The sequence below is a fragment of the Podarcis cretensis genome, assembly GCF_951804945.1.
Source record: "Podarcis cretensis genome assembly, chromosome: 16".
NCBI lineage: Eukaryota > Metazoa > Chordata > Lepidosauria > Squamata > Lacertidae > Podarcis > Podarcis cretensis.
In genome coordinates this window covers 42158654-42177760 of record NC_137186.1, presented here as the reverse complement: position 1 = coordinate 42177760, position 19107 = coordinate 42158654, and the positions used below count along the sequence as shown (strand labels likewise).

The 19107-nt window shown below is 46.6% G+C and overlaps 1 protein-coding gene across 1 annotated transcript in view; it reads right to left on the bottom strand.

The window, feature by feature from the left end:
* AACS (acetoacetyl-CoA synthetase) overlaps positions 1-19107 on the bottom strand; it is a 415323-nt gene that overhangs the window by 21353 nt on the left and 374863 nt on the right. The window contains exons 5-11 of the mRNA XM_079957769.1: positions 17414-17527; positions 10829-10926; positions 6010-6124; positions 4564-4645; positions 3151-3298; positions 1752-1832; positions 28-152 (exon numbers count right to left, since the gene is read on the bottom strand). Of these exons, the coding sequence (XP_079813895.1) occupies positions 28-152; positions 1752-1832; positions 3151-3298; positions 4564-4645; positions 6010-6124; positions 10829-10926; positions 17414-17527 (763 nt within the window). The remainder of the gene's footprint in view (positions 1-27; positions 153-1751; positions 1833-3150; positions 3299-4563; positions 4646-6009; positions 6125-10828; positions 10927-17413; positions 17528-19107) is intronic.

The following is a 19107-nucleotide window of genomic DNA, read 5'->3' as shown; positions in this document are numbered from 1 at the left end:
TCTAAAGCAGAACCCATCTCTACCTACCCTAGTCGGTCAACCAAATCCCAGAGGACATTGGGGGATGGAACGAGCGGCGATCCATCATACAGAACCACAGATGCACCAACAGCGAGAGCAGAAACCAGCCAGTTCCACATCATCCAACCAGTCTAGGGAGTGTGGGGAAATGCACGTTAGCTTTATCCTAGATAGTCATCTCCCTCACCTATTTCCAGACCTGTGAACCTAATCTCGCACTTCTTCTCAAGGACGCAGGTGTGGAAAATGTATGTGCCGTCATGAGACCCTGCCTACAGGTAATATTCCAAGTGCCACGCAAAGCAGGGTGCACTCCAGACTGGCCGTGCCACGCTCTGACATTTCATCAATTAAGTCTTTCCCCCAATAACCCAGTCCGTGGGGAGGGCCGTGGTTCAGAGTGTCTGCTTTTCATGCAGAGGGTCCCCCAGTTCAATTCCAGGTTTCCCCAGGTGGGGTTGGGAATGTGCTTCCTGAAAAGCTTCATTAACTAGAAACACCAAAACGTGGGATCCCCTCCAAAGCTGTGCCAAAGATTTGCAGTCGTTTTGCAGCGAAAAACCCTGCATTTTGCAGCAGCACCCAAACTGAGTAACTGATCCATCAAACTAGGGTTTATAGTTAACACCCCAAAATCCAGCACTGTTAGTCTGGAGTGAATCAGACAATGTTGGGTTTGGGGCTGATACCTATGCCCCCTGGTTTGAGTATCAATTACTTGGGTTTAGGGGGCACTGCAAAACGCAGGGGTTTCAGTGCAAAATGCAAGGTTTTTGCTGCAAAACAACTGCAAAACTTTGGCACTAGTTTAAAGTTATTTGGAAAATGTTGGAGTGTTAACAACAAACCCTGGTCTGATATACCAGATTTGGAGGGCGCTGCAAAACGTGCTGTTCTCACTGCAGAACGACTGCCAAACTTTGGTACAACTTTAGAGGGGATCCCAAATTTTGGGGTTCATAGGTAATGAAGCTCTCCTGAAACCCTGGAGAGCCGTTGCCAGTCAGTGTGGACAATCCTGAGCTTTCTGGCAGCTTCCAATTTTGCAAGGGATGTAGCTCAGGGGTAGAGCAGCTGCTCTGCGTACAGAAGGACCTGGGTTCAAACCCTGGCATCTCCAAGAAGGACTGGGAAAGATTCCTCAACTCTGAGGAGCTGCTGCTAGTCAGTGTGGGCTGCACTGAGCTTGGTGGGCCAATCTCTAACTCAGTATAAAGCAGCTTCCTCTTTAACCAAAAAGTGCCTCAATTCATCGGGCAACAGCTCACATGCTGCAGGAGGCAAACACCATTTCTCACAAGAGGGAATGTCCCCCAAATGCCTGCCACAATCCACATGGGGGGCTCAGAAAACAAATGTGCTTTTTTGCTTGTCTGAGCTGCCCTTCGCTCATATGCAAAGGTTAATGGATCAAATCGGTCAAAACTCAGACAAAATAAGACTGTTGCTTGATTTTAAAAGTGAACTTTTGGGATTGAAAGGTTAGCCATGTCATGCAAAAGCAATTTTATCTGGAGCATGAAGGATCAAAAGGCCAGGTGAACGTTCCCCACATTTGCACTCCCCTGCCAAATAAATTACCTAAAATAAGCCAATTTATGCACAATTGCATCATTATTGCTTATCTGGGTCACAGAAGTCATTCTTTTCTTTAAGAAAAGAATAAACATGGCAAACCCCATGCAGGCTGTGTTGAAAGTCTTAGCAAAAATACAATTAACAGCACTTACTGTTGTGTAGTACATGATGTTGTCACTGCTGGACATGTTACCATGGAGGAGGTGCTCTTTCAAATGCTGAATTAACGTCCCCTGGTTTAAAAGAAAAAAGACGGACATACAAAGCAAGGTGTAATGGTTAGACTGGGTGAACTATGAACCAGCCACTATCTCTCAGCCTAACCCCCACCTTGCAGGGCTGGCTTTATCCAAAGGATGCCTCAGGTGCAGCTACAGAGCTTGTGCAACTCAAACTCAAGCTGGAGACCTGTGAGTAGGATCCAGCCAAGCCATCTCAGAGTAAGTCCAGCAACTGCTATGGGTCTACTCTGGGTATGGCTTAGTTCAATATTGCCACTGAGCATGAGACTCTTAATCACAGGGTTGTGGGTTCGAGCCCCACATTGGGCAAGAGATTCCTGCATTGGAGGGGGTTGGACCACTGATGTAGGAAGGGGTGTGTGGTGGGTGTGGGCCGCCCCGAGTGTCATCACTGAGGAGGGCGACAAAATGACAAAAAAATGTGTTTTTAAAATAAATAAAAATTTGGGGCTCACAACACCTTTTTTTTTTTTTAAAAAAAATAACATTTAAAACTAGTTTAATAACTTCATCTGACAATTAACATAATCCGTATTGAAACTTTTTAGTTCAGTCAACAAACGCAACGAAATGGGGCTGTGAGTGGTTTGACCTGGTGGCAGAGAGAAGGAGGGTGGGCGGCCATGCTGCTGCCTACGCTCCTTGGCATTGGCGCTTCGTGCCCAGATGCAGTAGCTCCACCGCCGGGTCATGTCTGAGCAACAGCTTCCCCGCCCGTCTCCTTCCCTGAACTGTGGCGCGTGGGAGGGCATCTTCTGCCCCCTCCTCCCTCGGGGGCGCACCCCATGCACCCATCCCAGGCAGCGCGAGCATGTGCTCCACCACTGGGCTGAACTAGATGACCCTCGTGGTCCCTTCCAACTCTACAATTCTGTGACTCTATTATATCCAAGTTCTGCTTCCTACCTATCCTCTTTACAACCTCGCTTCTGATGGAAGTATTGGGAGAGGGTTTTAAGCAAATCCAAATATGCACTGGTAAAAATAGGGTCTACAATGATTGCCGGGGGGTGCGGTGTGAGGACCTTTTTCAAACAAAGAATGTAAACTGTGCAAACCACAGGGATGGGGAGAACGAAGTAGCAAACAAGGAATGTCCAGAGTCTAAAGTGGTGCAGCCCGTACTGCCACCGCAGGCCTCTTACTCCTCAGTTCTCCCAGGTGTGCAGATGCAGCCCAAGTCCACCAAGCAAAATCCACCAAGCAAATTCAGTCTGATGGAAGGTGGGGGAAATGCCTCTCCTGTCACTTGTTAACCGACAACCTACTGTGCAGAGCCTCCACAAGCCCAAACAGCAACATGACCTACCCCTGCGGAGTGAACCATGCATTTTGGAGCTCCTGTTGTGCCAGATGAATACATGATGAAAAGAGGATGGCTGAAAGGAAGCTGTTCGAACTCCAGCTGCGGGGCTTGATCTCCCTTCCCCGCTGCAAGAAAGTCTTCTAGAAAGACGCTGAACAAAGAAGACATGGAGGCGAGGGAGAGAGAATCAATATCACTATCAAACCTCTGTGACATTTATTTTGTATTTATTAATTTATTATTACTTTTCTCAAAGCGGCACCCGTGCTTCTCCTCCTTCCCCCCTGGATCATCACAACCACCTGTGAGGTAGGCCAGGCAGTGGCTGGCAAAGTCACCCAGGGCCTTCCATGGCTGAGAAGAGACCTGAATGCTGGTCTCCCAGGGCCTAACCTGACACACTAGCCCAGGAGGGGGGAACCTGCCTCAACCTGAGGGCCTCATTACCTTCTGAGCAATTTTCTGGGGCCCATGGTGTATTTTTAATCATTCTGTATGTTAACAATACTTTGCAGCTGGTTTTCATGTTTTGTAAGCCACTCAGAAGTCATCTGGATCTTGGCATTAAGCTATTAATAATAATAATAATAATAATAATAATAATAATAATAATATGCCAACAGCTACTCTGGGTGGCTTCCAACACATTAAACATCAAACACTAACAACAACAACAACAACAGTTTATTATTTATATACAGTGGTGCCCCGCAAGACGAACGCCTCGCAAGACGGAAAACCCGCTAGACGAAAGGGTTTTCCGTTTTGGAGGCGCTTTGCAAAACAAATTTCCCTATGGGCTTGCTTCGCAAGATGAAAATGTCTTGTGAGTTCCTACGGGTTTTTTCCCCTTTTTTTCCCCTTTTCCTAAGCCGCTTAACAGCTGATCGCTAAAAGCCGCTAAACCGCTAATAGCGCTAATCTGCTAAGCTGTCAATGGACTTGCTTCGCAAGACGAAAAAACCGCTATACGAAGAGCCTCACGGAACGGATTAATTTCGTCTTGCGAGGCACCACTGTAACTCACATTATATAACACACACACTCTTTCTCTCAATTTCTTGGCAAATTAAGTGCCACAACCCCAGTAACGAAAGAAGCCAAAATAGCCTTTTGCTGCTCCAAAAAGCACTTCTAACTAGTCCATTGTTTTCTACTCTCTCTCCAAAATTTGAGCAAACCCTCAAGAGCCTGTCCCTTCCGCAGCTCTTGCTGGCTGGCTTCTGAGTGGGCACACAAAATGACCCCCCTTGCAAATATCTGAGAAGCCCACCAGTCAGATTCACAAACCAGAAGACTAAATTCTGCAGCCTCCAATTAAATATAAAGTAAAATATATTCTGGATTCAATGACAACAATTGCTTTTTAAAAAAAGATTGATAAATAGATGTACATTTCTCCAGTCCACTTTATACCTGTGCGAAATTTTGGAAATGTCTACAGATTCTCTTGAGGAAACGTATGGGATCACCACAACTTTTTTTAGATCTGGGAGTCCTGAAAGAAAGCAAAAGTTCAATGGTTAAATGGAGAGAAATGACAGCTGTTTCCACTTTTAAAGTGTCTTCCTGTAACCATAGTTTGCTCGACAGTGACCCAGACCACATGTTAAATATTACTGGAGTAGCAATGAATTTAGTTTCTCCTTTTCCACCTCTCATGTCCTCTTCAGTGGAGAGTCCCTTATTTGTTGAACCACAGTTTTCCCTGGTTTCAGAACTGGGAAACCGATTTCCACACTCCCTACCAGCCATGATTGCCAGCTTGACCCTAGTTTGCTGTTTCTCGACTCCTGGTGTCACAGGTTAACTCAGGTTTAACAAACCAGAAAATGTCTGCTGAAGCCAGACATGCAAGAGGAGCAAAGGAAGAAAAGTGGGGAGCACCTGGGATCATTAAGAACATAATAAAAGCCCTGGTGGGTCAGACCAAAGGCTGAACAAAATGCCTATGGGAAGCCAAGATACAGGATGCAAGTGCAATAACTCTCCTCCACTGCTACCTTGCAGCAACTGAAGATAGTCGTGCCTGATCCCTTTCTAAAGCAATTTAAGTTGGTGGCCATCACCACATCTTGTGGAAATGATTCCACAATTTAGGATCGCTCCTTCCCAATAGAGGAAATGGTTATTTAGATTATACAGGAGGCTTGTTGCTGCCAAGGGCACAAGCAGGCACTGTTCTGCATGGCAATCTGTTTTTGTGAAGCCCACATTCACTCCTTTGTGCTCCCCATGCTGGCTGGGCATTTGGCTTCCCTTGTCACAGCCTGCCATGCACAGCTACCCATATGACCAGTCTCCCAAGCTCTGACCCACCAGTGGGCCAAAGGACAAACCTGTCTTAGGTCTGCAGTCCAGGGCTTTGCACAGCACCAGGTGCTGAAGTCCGTCAACTCAGGCAAGGCATAAGAAACCAACCAGGCAGGGCTGGCTCAAGACGTTTTGCTGCCTGAGGCAAAGGACAAGATAGCACCCTCCCACAAGTCACATGCAGAAACCAACTGGATTGGCAGTTGAACCTTACCCCAATACTGGTGGCAGAAATACTGGTGCCTGAGGGCAGCCAGGTTGTGTAGGGAGAGCACAGAGCAGGCCCCAGGGCACTCACAGCTCTGTCCCCTTCCTGTCCTTCAGCATCTGCTGCCTGAAGCAGCTGGCTCACTCTGCCTCATCATAGGGCCGGCCCTGCAACTAGGACTTTAGCAGTGGTACCTATGCAGCCACTTTCAGGCACCAGAGGGCTGGGCAGTGTTGTATACCTCAGGCGCAAAGCTATTAATCTCCATTAATGAAGGGATGGAAGAGAGAAGCAATGCCCCATATTCAACAATTCCCACAAGTGTGCAAGGCAGCCAGTACCCTTTACGACGTTCTGAAGCTTTTCCAAGTGATTGTGTTTTTTCCCGTTGTAAATGACAGCTTCAACAGAAAAGATCAACTTGGGCTGAATTTGGGAAAATCTGTCCAGCACACCCTGAAGGAGACAGACAGACATTAATACAGCCATTAACAGGAATAAGTGAGAACACTGGTTTCCCCCAGATTACAAAACGCTGGGACTCTTTAAACATTATCCTTGTCGCAAAAGAACTATTAGCCCTTTCAAATATAACATTAAAGCAGGAATAACTAACATGGCGCCCTCCACTTGTGGACTACAGATCCCATTCTCCTCCCCTGGTTTACAATGATGTGCATGAGCAACAGCTGATTTTCTCCCTCCTCTGCTGCTGTACAAGGAGAAAATAAGAAGCCTTTGCTTCTGCTTTTAAAATGACAAGAGTTCCTTGCTACATCCAAATGTGGATAAACCCTGGTTTGTTCAAAAGGAGCAAACTGTGGTTTATGGTAGCTTGTTTGGGCAGGCTGTTTAACCCAAGAGTAGCAAACAGGAGCCCTCCAAAGGCTGCCGGACTCCCAACTCCCTTTAGCCTCCACCAGCCTGGTCGGTGGTGATGGGAGCTAGAGCCCTGTCTCCTCCCCCCTGGTTAAAAAGATCCAGGGCGGCTTCTATGCCAGGGGTGCACAACCTGCGGCCCTCCGGAAGTTTCCCATGAGCCCCAAGCAGCATAGCCATTGATCAGGATGAAGGGAGGTGTAGTGCAACAACACCTGGAGAGCTACAGGTTGTGCTCCCCTGTTCTGGCACTGAAAAAGTTCTATGGAGAAAGCTGAACTCACAGCCTCAGGCAGGGTGGGAAGAGGATGATTTTGTGCTTTGCTAAATACTGGTGCCGTGAAAAAGTGCCGCTCTTCTCGTTGAGCTAAAATAAAAATAAAATTGTGCAGCAGGAGGGGACAACAAAGCACTGCAGAATGGGGGGGGGGAGATGGGTTAAATTAGTCACCATAAATTCTCTCATTTAGCATATTTTTTGTCCCATAGGACGCTCCGTCCCATAGGACACACCTAGTTTTTTTGGGGGGAAATAAAGGGAATTTTTTCCCCTTTATTTCCCCCCCAAAACCAGGTCGGGGAAACCGAACCAGGTCGAGGAACAGCGGGATGGCAGCGCTGCGCCTCCCTGCTGTCCCCCGAGCTTGTGGGGCTGGCCGATGTCTGCCCGGCGCGCGGGGCGCTCTGCTTCAGGGTGCCCCGCGCGCTGGGCGGCAGGCTGCTATCCGCACCGTGGGGAGCTCTGCAGGGAACTCCTGCAGGGCTCCCCACGCTGCGGATGTCTGCCCGGCGCGAGGGGCACTCTGCTTTAGGGCGTTTCTCGCGCCGGGCGGCAGGCTGCTATCCGCAGCATGGGGAGCCCTGCGGGGAACTCCAGCAGAGCTCCAACACGCTGCGGATGTCTGCCCTGCGGGGGGGCGCTCTGCTTCAGGGTGCCCCGCGCACCGGGCGGCAAGCTGTTATCCGCAGCGTGGGGAGCCCTGCTGGGAACTCCTGCAGGGCTCCCCACGCTGCGGATGTCTGTCCGGCGCGAGGGGCGCTCTGCTTCAGGCTGCTATCCGCAGCCTGGACGGCCCTGTGGGAACTCCCGCAGGGCTGCCTAGGCTGCGGATGTCTTCCTGAAGCCTGGAGTGCGCACCGACCCCTCTCGCTCTCCAAGCTTCAGCGAAAGCCTGCATTCGCCCCATAGGACACACCCAGATTTCCCCTTCATTTTTGGAGGGGAAAAAGTGCGTCCTATAGGGCGAAAAATACGGTAAGTTACAGTTTCTTGAACAGCCATGCCTTCGGTTGATGAAAATGGGGTTATGCTGCCCTCCAGTGGCCAACTTCAAAAAGTAAAGAGTGTTTATATTATTTAATATAAATAACTTAGTCATACCTCTTCTTGCAAACGCTTCATGTTGCGTTTTTTTGGGTTAAGAACGCGGCAAAGCCGGAAGTGTTTACTTCCAGATTTCACTGCACAGTTCGCACATGCACAGAAGCAAAAGCGCTCTATCGCGCTTCGCACATGTGCGGACTTTTCGGGGTACAAATGGTACCCCGGAACGGATCATGTCCAAAACCAGAGGTACCACTGTAATACAAAAAATTCTGGCTGTAATTAACATTACATTTCCCACCCAAAGTGTTCAGCGCAGCACATGTTATCCCATTTCTATCTCTCAGGGCTTTTGTGTGGTAGATTAAATGCAAAGGAAATGAGAGATTCAGGACCTCCCACCTGACAGTGATTGAAAGCCAGGCCTCCTCAAACCAAATTCATCACTTTTTTAAAAAAGTGCTTTTTATTGAATTTTGTGACAACACATAAACACTCAAAACATAAACAAAAACAAAGGAAAAACTAAAAAGAGAACACACACAAAAATAAGTTACAAACATATAACCATAAATCCTAAAGATCTTACAAACGGACTCATATTATCTCCTTTTCTGTTCCCAATCCTTATTCTGTTCTTACAGACTTCCTTCCTCCTCAATGCCATTCTGATTTTCCTTTTTTGGTAAACTGCTTCTTTCTCACTTCATCATTACTATCTTTCTCCATATAATATACTTGTAACTCTTATTTTATTTTGCAAAAATTACTCAAAGCAAGTCCAGGTTTTTATTTGAGGACACAGTTTTTAAAGATACTCTTTATACATTCCCCACTCTTTTTGGGATTTTAACTTGGACTGTCCCCTAATTGTGTCTGTCATTTTCGCCAGTTCGAGATAACTGAATAATTTATCCTGCCACTCTTTTTTAGTTGGTATTATATCACTTTTCCAATTTTTGGCAATTAATATTTTTGCTGCCATGGCTGTGTATAAGAATATTTTCTTATTTCATTTAAGATATCTGATTCTAGTATGTTCAATAAAAAGGCTTCTGGTCTTTTGCAGGACCCCTCCACCTGATTACACCTCCAACACATTTTAGAGCTTGCTTTGTACATTTTGGATATCTTACTAGGTGTTATACAGCATCTGAAAAACATCTTTAAAATATTTTCTTTTAAAGATTTTCTTTTAAAGCACTGAATTTCCAACCTTTGTTCCATAACCTTTCCCATGCCAATAATTGAGTAATTTCCCCAAAATCCATTGCCCACTTGATCATTACCTCTTTTATTTGTTCATCTTTGACCTCCCCTTCCAAGAGGAATCCATACATTTTAGAAATTACTTTCCTCTTATTCTGTATTAATTCTTTTATCTATCATTGACTCTTCTTTTGCAAAACCTCTTTTTTATCTAATTTGAATATTTCATTTAGTTGATGGTATTGAATCCATCCTGTCATAATATTTCAGCTCCTCATAATCTTTCAGTTTCAATTTGTTACCTTTTTCTTCTAACAGGTCTTTATACATAGCCCAGGTTGTTTCCATATTTTTCCTCTTGACTGCTACGGCCTTCAAAGGCGATAGCCACCAAAGGGATTTAGGTTTTACTAAATCTTTGTATCTTTCCCACACTTTAAAGGTTTCCTTATAATATGGATAAGGAAGCCTCTATTGACTTTCACCTTTTGATAACCCAACTATGCATGCCACCCATAACAATTGTCAAAACCTTCTAAATCCAATAGGCCAGCATTTTCCAATGTTATCCATTCCTTTAACCAATTTAGACAGGCTGAATCATAATACGTGGTACCTCAGGTTAAGAACATAATTCGTTCTGGAGGTCCATTATTAACCTGAAACTGTTCTTAACATGAAGCACCACTTTAGCTAATGGGGCCTCCTGCTGCTGCGCGATTTCTGTTCTCATCCTGAAGCAAAGTTCTTAACCCGAGGTACTATTTCTGGGTTAGCGGAGTCTGTAACCTGAAGCATATGTAACCTGAGGTACCACTGCACAATTTCAAATCAGGTAATGCCATTCCCCCTCTGTTTTTACTATCTATTAGTAGTTTCTGTTTAATTCTCCGTTTTTTATATTGCCAAATAAATCTTGATAGGTTTTTTGCCAGCTTTTAAAGCATCCCAATCACCAGTATCATTTTAAATAAGAACATCATCTTGCGAAGTACATTCATCTTTAACTGCTGAGATTCTACCGTGCAATGATAATTTCAACCTGTCCCAAATTTCCAACTACTTTTTAATTTATTTCCAAATTTTTGAATAATTGTCATTGAAAAAATTACTGTTTTTGTTAGCCAGATTCCCAGATATTTAACCTTATTTTCTATCGTTAATCCTGAATTTATTTGTAATTCTTTTTTTCCCTTGTAAATACATGTTTTTGGCTAATATATTGTTTTATTTTTATTTATTTTAAATCCTGTCACTTTCCCAAATTCAACATTTTTTCTAATATTTTTTGTATACTTTCTTCTGGATTTTCTGCAATTATTATCAAATCATCCGCAAAGGCCTTTATTTTAAAATAAAATAAAACAACAAATTCATCACTTTTGAACCAATGTAGCAGAGTGCCGGTTGGGAACAGAAGATGACGATGATCACCCTCTGTTATTCACTGTATGTGCTGGTCGCTTTATGCAGAAATAAAAGTCTCAAAGTGACCTAACCTCATGTTAAAATACAAGCAAGCAAAATTAACTAAGAGGCAAATTAAAAATAAAAGACCTGCCCTCAGCACTCTTATGGGTGAGCAGTACAGCAGAGGCTGATTTAACCACCAAAAGTTTGGCAAAATAAAAATGTCTCAGACTGGCACCTAAAAGCTGGTCACGACAGCACCAGGTGCCTTTCCTCGGGAGCAGCATCCCGGAAGGGGCGACGGTTCCTCGGAACAAGAGCTGCAAGGAGTTACTTACGTTGATGCCAAAGTCCGGCGACGTTGCGCTCCAGATGGCGCCAATGCTCGCTGCGGCCAACATTGCTTCTACCGCATGGATGCCGTTGGGCAAGTAGCCTAGGAGAGGTTTAGGAATTGCAGTGGTTACAACACTGGAGGAAGCCTGCGCCCAGGTGGCATGACGGCAAGCGAGCCCCCATTCCAAGAAGCCCATCGTGCTAGAACACTTCTTGTCATTTCTCCAACTTGGGTGAATCAGATTCCCCCACGTGCAGCCGGTGGGCAGGAGGGAGCCAAGGTGGCGTGTGAAACCCAGAGCTCTAGCAAGGGATCTTGGCCAATGTTTGTCAAGCAAGAGGCAGGTTGGCCCAAGAGGCGCAGATCCCAAGCTTTTCCTCTCCTCCTCCCCTCCTTCCACAGCCTATCACTGCACCTCAAACAGCATAGCATGCAAAAAAGGCCACAGATGAAAGGCAGATCATCTGCTTTACATGCAGAAGGTTCCAGGTTCAATCCCTGGTATCTCCAAGAAGGGCTGGGAATGTCCTTCCATCCAAAACCCTGGAGAGCGGCTGCCAGTCAGTGTGGACAGTTTTGAGGGAATTTAGCAAAGGATGCTTGTTTTCCAGTCATTCGTTTCTGAGCTGCACCATTAAGTTTCATTTTATTGTTGTAATTTCAGTCGCTTTAATATTGCGTGTATAAATAGCTGCAAAATATACTACCTGGCCAAGTTCAAGGTGTTGCTATGGATATATAAAGCCCTTAATGACTTAGGAGGGATGCAGGTGGCGCTGTGGGTTAAACCACAGAGCCTAGGACTTGCCGATCAGGTCGGCGGTTTGAATCCCCGTGACGGGGTGAGCGCCCGTTGCTCGGTCCCTGCTCCTGCCAACCTAGCAGTTCGAAAGCACATCAAAGAACAAGTAGATAAATAGGTATCACTCTGGCGGGAAGGTAAATGCCGTTTCCATGCGCTGCTCTGGTTTGCCAGAAGCGGCTTAGTCATGCTGGCCACATGACCCGGAAGCTGTACGCCGGCTCCCTCGGCCAATAAAGCAAGATGAGCACCGCAACCCCCGTTGGCCACGACTGGACCTAATGGTCAGGGGTCCCTTTACCTTTACCTAATAACTTAGGGCCAGTTTACTCCCAGGATCACCTCTTATGTGCCTGTTCTACCACCTCCATCTGAGGAACTTTCACTTTTGCCAAGGCGACAGGTTGCTTATCTCGCTTTTTGCAAGGAGTCATTTCTTTAACGCGGCAGACCCTGAGCTCTGGAACTCCCTGCCTATTGAAATTAGGCAGGAATCATCCCTGTACTGTTATAGATGCCTGTTGAAAATTTCTGTTTCAGAGGGTCTATCCAGACCCATGATTTGGTTACATGTGGTTTTAAAGTTGTTATGGTTTACTCTGTTTAATTGTTCTTAAATGGTCTTGGGTACCTATAACTGTTTTAAATATGTTTATTTTACTTTATTTTTAATGGTACTGTATTGCTCACAGATGCATTTACTGCCCCAGAGTCCTTTGGGAAGAGGGCAGGATACAAATTTAATAAATAACATAGTATTTAGTTATTTTCCATTTATATCCCACCTTTTTCTCTAAGGAGCTTAAGGCAGTGTACATGGTTCTCCCCCCCCCCCACAACAACCCTGTGAGGTAGGTTAGGCGAGAGGTGGTGATAATAAACCAACAAATGTATTGGTTGTAGAAGGAAGTGGGGGTTGTGGGCAAATTTGTGCAGTTTTGTAAGTCAGCTCATAATTCCATTTTTGGGTTAGTTGAATTAGGTAGAAAGTAGAAAGCTGTCTTACACCAAGTAATTCAACACCCTGAGTGAGGACAAAATTGGGGGGGGGGTGCCAATATTTCTTATTTTCACAGTAATTCCTTTTGGTACAGTTGCTTTTTAAGGGAACATTCGAGCCAGTATCTTTATAAATGTTAATGTTGTTATGCCCTGTGCAGGGGAACAGCCCACACTGCCTTAACCAAGTCAGACCAGGGCTCCATCCAGTTCCATATTCACTACACTAACTGGAAGCAGCTATCCAGGGCTTCAGGCAGGGGAGAGTCTTGCAGCCTTACCTGGAGACAGGCTTGGGGCCTTCTGCCTCTGACCTGTGGGCCCCACCCCACAGCAGGAGATGAATTAGGTCACACCCCTATCTACATCCTAGATGTGTTGACATCACACCTATGCCTAAATTACACCTTTTTTTCTCCCAACTAATCCCCAGGGCAGATTGGGGGAATTACAGGGGCCAGAGGAGTTTGCAGGACCCTCCTCAAAAAAGCCTCATCTGGAAGAGAAGCAGGCTAGCAGGGGAGAAAATGGGAAAGTACCATTTCCTGCACTTCCAGTTTAAAGTTCAATCTCCAAACCAGTTGCACAGTGAATTCATTTGCAGGACTTCCTTTTGTGAGATTGCTGGCATTGGCAAAATTGCTGCCTAGAGCAGGAACAGGCTGCATTCAGTGAGGGTATGTGTTGTGCTTAAGGGGTAAATATGCAACAAAACATGTTCTTTCAGGCCCCAAGGAACATTTAAACACTTCTATAATCTGGGGAATTACGGTAGCCTCATTGGGGAGGAAGTGGAGCTAGCAGGCACGAGAATCCCCTTTCCAGCGCCTGCTTCTTAGTGTGTCTTGTCAGGCCCACAACTGCACAGCTTCACCAATACAGGTTGGAAGTGGCCTCAAGAGTTTGGGAAATGGTCACACGGCTGAATGGGCGAGGTCTTTGAAACGGTGCTCCCTGAACGCTTGATGCAGATGTTGCAGAAGGGGTAGGTTTGACACTACACAGCCACCAGCGTCCCATATACCATGTGGAGAGGACGCATACAAAGCAAATCCTGAATGATGATTGTCAACATCTGCGTAAGGTGTTAATAATAACTCATGCTCTTTTCATGCTCAAATTGTACTCTAAAAGGATTTTGGGAGGGGCTTGGATCTTATTCCAATTGCATGGAGCCCGGACAGCCCCGTGGTTTTCCACGGATCTGAGGGCAATGAAACAATCGTTGAGACGGCTAGAGCGCCGGTGGCGGCTAACTCACTCCGAATCTGACCGGACACAGGTTAGAGCTCAACATCGAGCCTACCAAGTGGCGATAGCGACGGCGAAGAAGAATTTCTTCACCGCCTCTATTGCATCTGCAGAAAACAGCAGCAGGAGACTTTTTCAGGTGGTTCACAATTTAGCGGAACTACCTACAACATTGGGGCCCAGTACGGGCCACATGTTCTCCTGCAATGATTTTGCAAAGATTTTTGCAGATAAAATCGCTCAGATTCGGGAAGAAGTAGACTCCACCGTGGGAGCAGTGCCGGGGCGGGAGACTGCTAGAGTCCTGTCTAGTCAAGTTCCGTGGGATCAATTCCAATCTGTTACCTCCGAGGATGTGGACAGGCTGCTTGGACGAGTGAAACCAACCACCTGTCTCCTGGATCCTTGCCCATCCTGGCTTATAAAAGCTAGCCGGGAAGGACTGGGCGATGGGCTTCATGGGGTGGTGAATGCTTCCCTCCGTGAGGGAGCCTTCCCAGACACGCTGAAAGAGGCGGTTATTAAACCGCTACTTAAAAAACCATCTTTAGATGCAGCCACGATGGCCAACTATCGCCCTTCTGGCGGTTCCCTCATTGCGAGAAGCAAAGCTACAGGGAACCAGGCAGAGGGCCTTCTCGGTAGTGGCGCCCTCCCACGAGATGTCAAAGCGATAAACAACTACCTGACATTCAGGAGGTTACTTGCATTTAAGTTATGAATTTCTGTATGGAGATTTCTGTGTGTTAAGCTAATTGGCAAGATTGCTGGAGGTCCAGTACTTTGCATTCCAGCTCTAGGGCCCCCTCCCCATGAAAGGCACTAGGCAAAATAATGTAACCCCACCCCAGTTGTGAATCTGAATGATTAATAAACTTGACCTGGGTGTGCAGACTGAAAGGGTCCCAAGTCATTCAGCCCACCTCCCATCCCAAATCAGGACCAAGTTTAGAGCTTGGTCAGAGGACAACAAAAGTGGACCCTGAGAGCACTTATGCCTGCCAAAATACTTCAAGATTAGAGGGATAAACACCCACCATCCATTTCTCAATGGTGCTTGGATATTTATTTGGACACATGGTCTCTGTATGATTCAATTCAATTCAGTTGGATTGGATCAAGGGTCAGCAAACTTTTTCAGCAGGGGGCCGGTCCACTGTCCCTCAGACCTTGTGAGGGGCCAAACTATATTTTTTTGGGGGGGGGATGAACAAATTCCTATGCCCCACAAGTAACCCAGAGATGCATTTTAAATAAAAGGACACATTCTACTCATGTAAAAGCACCCTGATTCCCGGACCATCCGCAGGCCGGATTGAGAAGGCGATTGGGCCACATCCAGCCCCCGGGCCTTAGTTTGCGTACCCATGGATTGGATTGACAGGTCATTGTTGATGTGACCCAAAACAGTTTCTTTTTTCTTTCTGTAATATTTGGAATTAAAAATAATGTGTCTTAAGAAGGAGGAGGAGAAAAGTTGCAAAACCTTTTCTGCGCAATCAGAGAGCACTGTGCAACTGCGCTCCTTTTCACCCACCTGCATTGCTCAAGAAGTGTTGTGAGGGAGGCAGGTAACAGCAGAAATGCTTGCAGCACTGGGGCATCAAAAGCCACGTTGCCTCACACGACAGAGGACATTTAAGCTGGCTTTTGCAACAGGCATGCCAGCACCCCAGGTAGAACAAGGGACAAGATGGTGACGCAACCTCCGCCTTCCCTGGTGTTCATATGCTGCTTGGAGTCAGGTCCCAGGTTCTGGTATTAGTTTACAAAACCCTTTGTAACTTGGGTCCAGGATACCTTAGGGACCGCCTGATGCCATCTATCCCTACCCGATCACCTAGTCTTCACGGGAGCCACTGTCAGTGGTCCCCCATGGCTCAGATGCAAGGCTCAAATCCACTGGAACCATGCATTCAATGCTGCGTGTCCAGTTTTAATGAGCTGTATTTTAATGAGCTGAACTGAGTGGGTCATTATGAGTCATGAGGGTGTGGAGAATGCGTGTATGAACTTAACAACACTTAGTTTAATTTTTGGCTGCTATTTTGTTAATATTTTTTAATGGATTATAAACACTGCCTTGATTTGTTAATCAGATAATATGATTTGCTTTAATTCTGCTGTTTCACTTATTTTTTAGTCATTGCTTTGTTAACAGAGTAATTGTTTCATGGATGATTTGTTAATTATTCTATATTATTTATGCTGTATTTGTGATGTTTATTACATGTTCTAGCTTGTTATTATTTTTTATTGTTTGTAAGCCACTTTTGGATTCATTTGAATGAAAATAAATGTAATAAATCAAAATCAAATCAAATCAATTTTTTGGAACTCTCTTCCAGATGACCTCAGGCAGCTTCCCCTCCCTGTTGAAATTCCAGCACCTACTGAAGATTTTTTTAAAAATCCAGCAGACATTCTAACTGAAATCTGATTTTATAGTTTTAACAGATTTTTGCCCTTTTCTGCATTGCATCTTCTGTATACTGCTTGGAGATGGTTGTAATTAAGAGGCATATTAATTTCTTAGATAACCCAAACAAACATCTGGAGGACACCAGGTAGGCAGAGACACATCTGTAAGAGGCTACTGTGATGCTTTGAGCTCTGCCAAAGGGCTGTTTTGGGGTTTCTTCTGCAAACTTAGGTATTCATCCAACTTTGTGGATGGTGCTGTTTTGGCTACATAAGGTTTAGCACACAGAGGCTGTTATTTGTATATTATACAGCAAAGAAAGGGGATATGTGGTCCTCCACATGTTGCTGCACTACAACTCCCATAATCCGCAATCCACTAGGCATGCTGACTGGGGCAAATGGGATTGGGGAGTCCAATTGCATCTAGTGGGCCACAGGTTCCTCATCCCTGCTGTACAGGATAATAAACAAATGCAACTGTAATTGTTTTAGTTTCAGCGCTTCAAAAAGGGAGGGAGTGGGGCAGGGGAGAAAGGTGCCTATTCTGAGAATTGCATAAGATGCAAGTCAAGAGTCAGAAAGACTTTTAGTTGATCTTTGTAACCCAGTGAACAGTCCTGTTTCATGCTGACCAATTTTGGAAGTGCAGACAGATTTGTATGGTCCCTGGCCTTGTCAAGAGGGGTCAGGTTCTGATGCAAAGAAAAGAGCGTGATTTGTCAAAGCATCCCTATCTTCCTCTATTGCAGGGATGGGGAACTGGTGGTCCTGCAGATATTGCTGGACCACAACTCCCATCAGCCCCCAAGCACTGCCCACACCGGCTGGGGCTGATGGGAGTTGGAGTGCGTTAAACATCTAGAGAGCTGCAGATGCTGCATCACTGCTCCATGCTGGTTTCACTCTTTTCCCCTCTGGAGCTGGAAGTCTGGGAAGCCTCCAAGAGCCAGGGCTCCAAGATTTCACTTTATCCCAAGATAAACACAAGGCATAAAAGGTTCCTTCATATGCATGTATGCACAAAATCAGGGGGGGCTGTGGCTTAGCATCCCAAGTACCCAGTCTCTGTTTACCTAGAGGATGGGCATTTGAAAAGGGAGGCTGACTCACCGACAACTCTGTCTCCTGTTTGCACACCCATCTTCCTCATGGCTGCTGCGAAGAGAGCGACCTGCTGCCTCAGCTCTTCAAAAGTCACCTTGACAATCTCCTCCTTGCCTTCCTCTGTGGAAGGAGAAGGGGAAAGTTTGAAGGACGCAAGCCCCATCATTAGCAAGTTCACATTGGGATGCAAAGAACACCAGACAGGTGGACGGGCGGGTGGGCGGCCATTGCAAGGAAAGTTTTCTTTTGCAAGACTTGGGCAGTGTCCAGTGGGCAGCTGCAAAAGACTGCCAGGGAGGTGCAGCGGTTAGAGCGCTGGTCTAGAAACAGAAGAGGGTAGTCACTGATTGTCTCACCACCCACGGATTTGTCTACTCCCCCTTTTAAAGAAGTCTAATTTAGTGGCCATGACATCACCTTGCGGAAATGATTTCCCTCGTTTGGGATTGCTCCTTCTCACTTGAACAAACTGAAAATATTATCTAGTTTACCTAAGAAACTGCCTTGTGCCCAGAAAGGCCATTGGTCTATCTAGGTCAGTATTGTCTACACCAACTGGCAGCAGCTCTCCTGGGCTTCAGTCCCTCCCGGCCCCACCTGGAAATGCCAGACCACACTGGTGGGGCAGGAGAGGATGGCACGGGTGGCAGGAAGATTCAAGGACAATAAAAGAAACATTTAAGCATTTCAGTGTAGGGTAGTCAGGAATTTTTTTTTTCAGCTGGAGCTCACCGGAGCTGAACTCCAGAACCTCTCAGGTGGGCGCCATTGTCATTCTAAGAGAACAAGGGAGAAGTTCATGGTGAGCTCTGGCACCCCTTTTTCTAGAAAAATAGCACTGAGTGTAGAATAGCACAGTATCAAAATAACTATACAGTTTAGTACAGTATACTACAGTACAGCAGTGGCTTTCAGTCAGTGTGCTGTGGCCCCCTGGGGTGCCTTGAATGATAGTCAGGGGTGCTGTGGGCAACGCTGGCCTCTGTCCCTCTTTCCTCCCCTCTCTCCTCTGATGCTCTCTCGCATCTCTGCCTCCCCAAGGCTTGCACAGCTGCTTGTTGCAGCAGCCCTGGCTACAAGCTCCCCAGGCGAATGGGCCTGTGGGGCTGGCCAGGGGGTGCTGATTGCCAGGAGCTGAGGCAGCCTTGGAGTAAGCAAGCAAGCGGACGAGGGAGCCCAGCCAGCCATTCTGCCAGCCCTTGCTGTTGGGAATGGACAGACTAGTGGGAAGCCGGCCAGGCAGGCAGGCGCTGCACTGGTCCTTCTTGTGCTTTCTGTCTGCAAGGCCTGCCTGGGAGCCTCTCCACCTTGCAAGCCCGGCTGCGCCCGCTGCTGCCTCCCAAGGTAAGGTGCTGGCCTCGTGTTCACTTTTGGCCAGTCTCTGTTGGGCCACTACGGCTGGGGCATCCTCTTCCCAGGCCCCTGTGGGGCAGTGTGAGGAGGCCTCTCTTTGGGGGAGGGGGGCAGCTCAGAGACCAGGGGTGGCAGCAGCGGCTACCTGGAGGACTCCCAAGGAGAGGAGAGGAGGCTGAGGGAACCCTCCACAAGGGAGGGTGTTTGAAAAAGGGTAAGAGGCTGCCAGCTCTGCCGGCAAAGGGTGACCTAACTCGGCTCCTGGGCTTGAATGATGGTCAGGGGTGCTGATCCCACGGCGTGCCGCAGAAAGGATGTAGTTGGCCAAGGGAGCCATGGACTCAAAA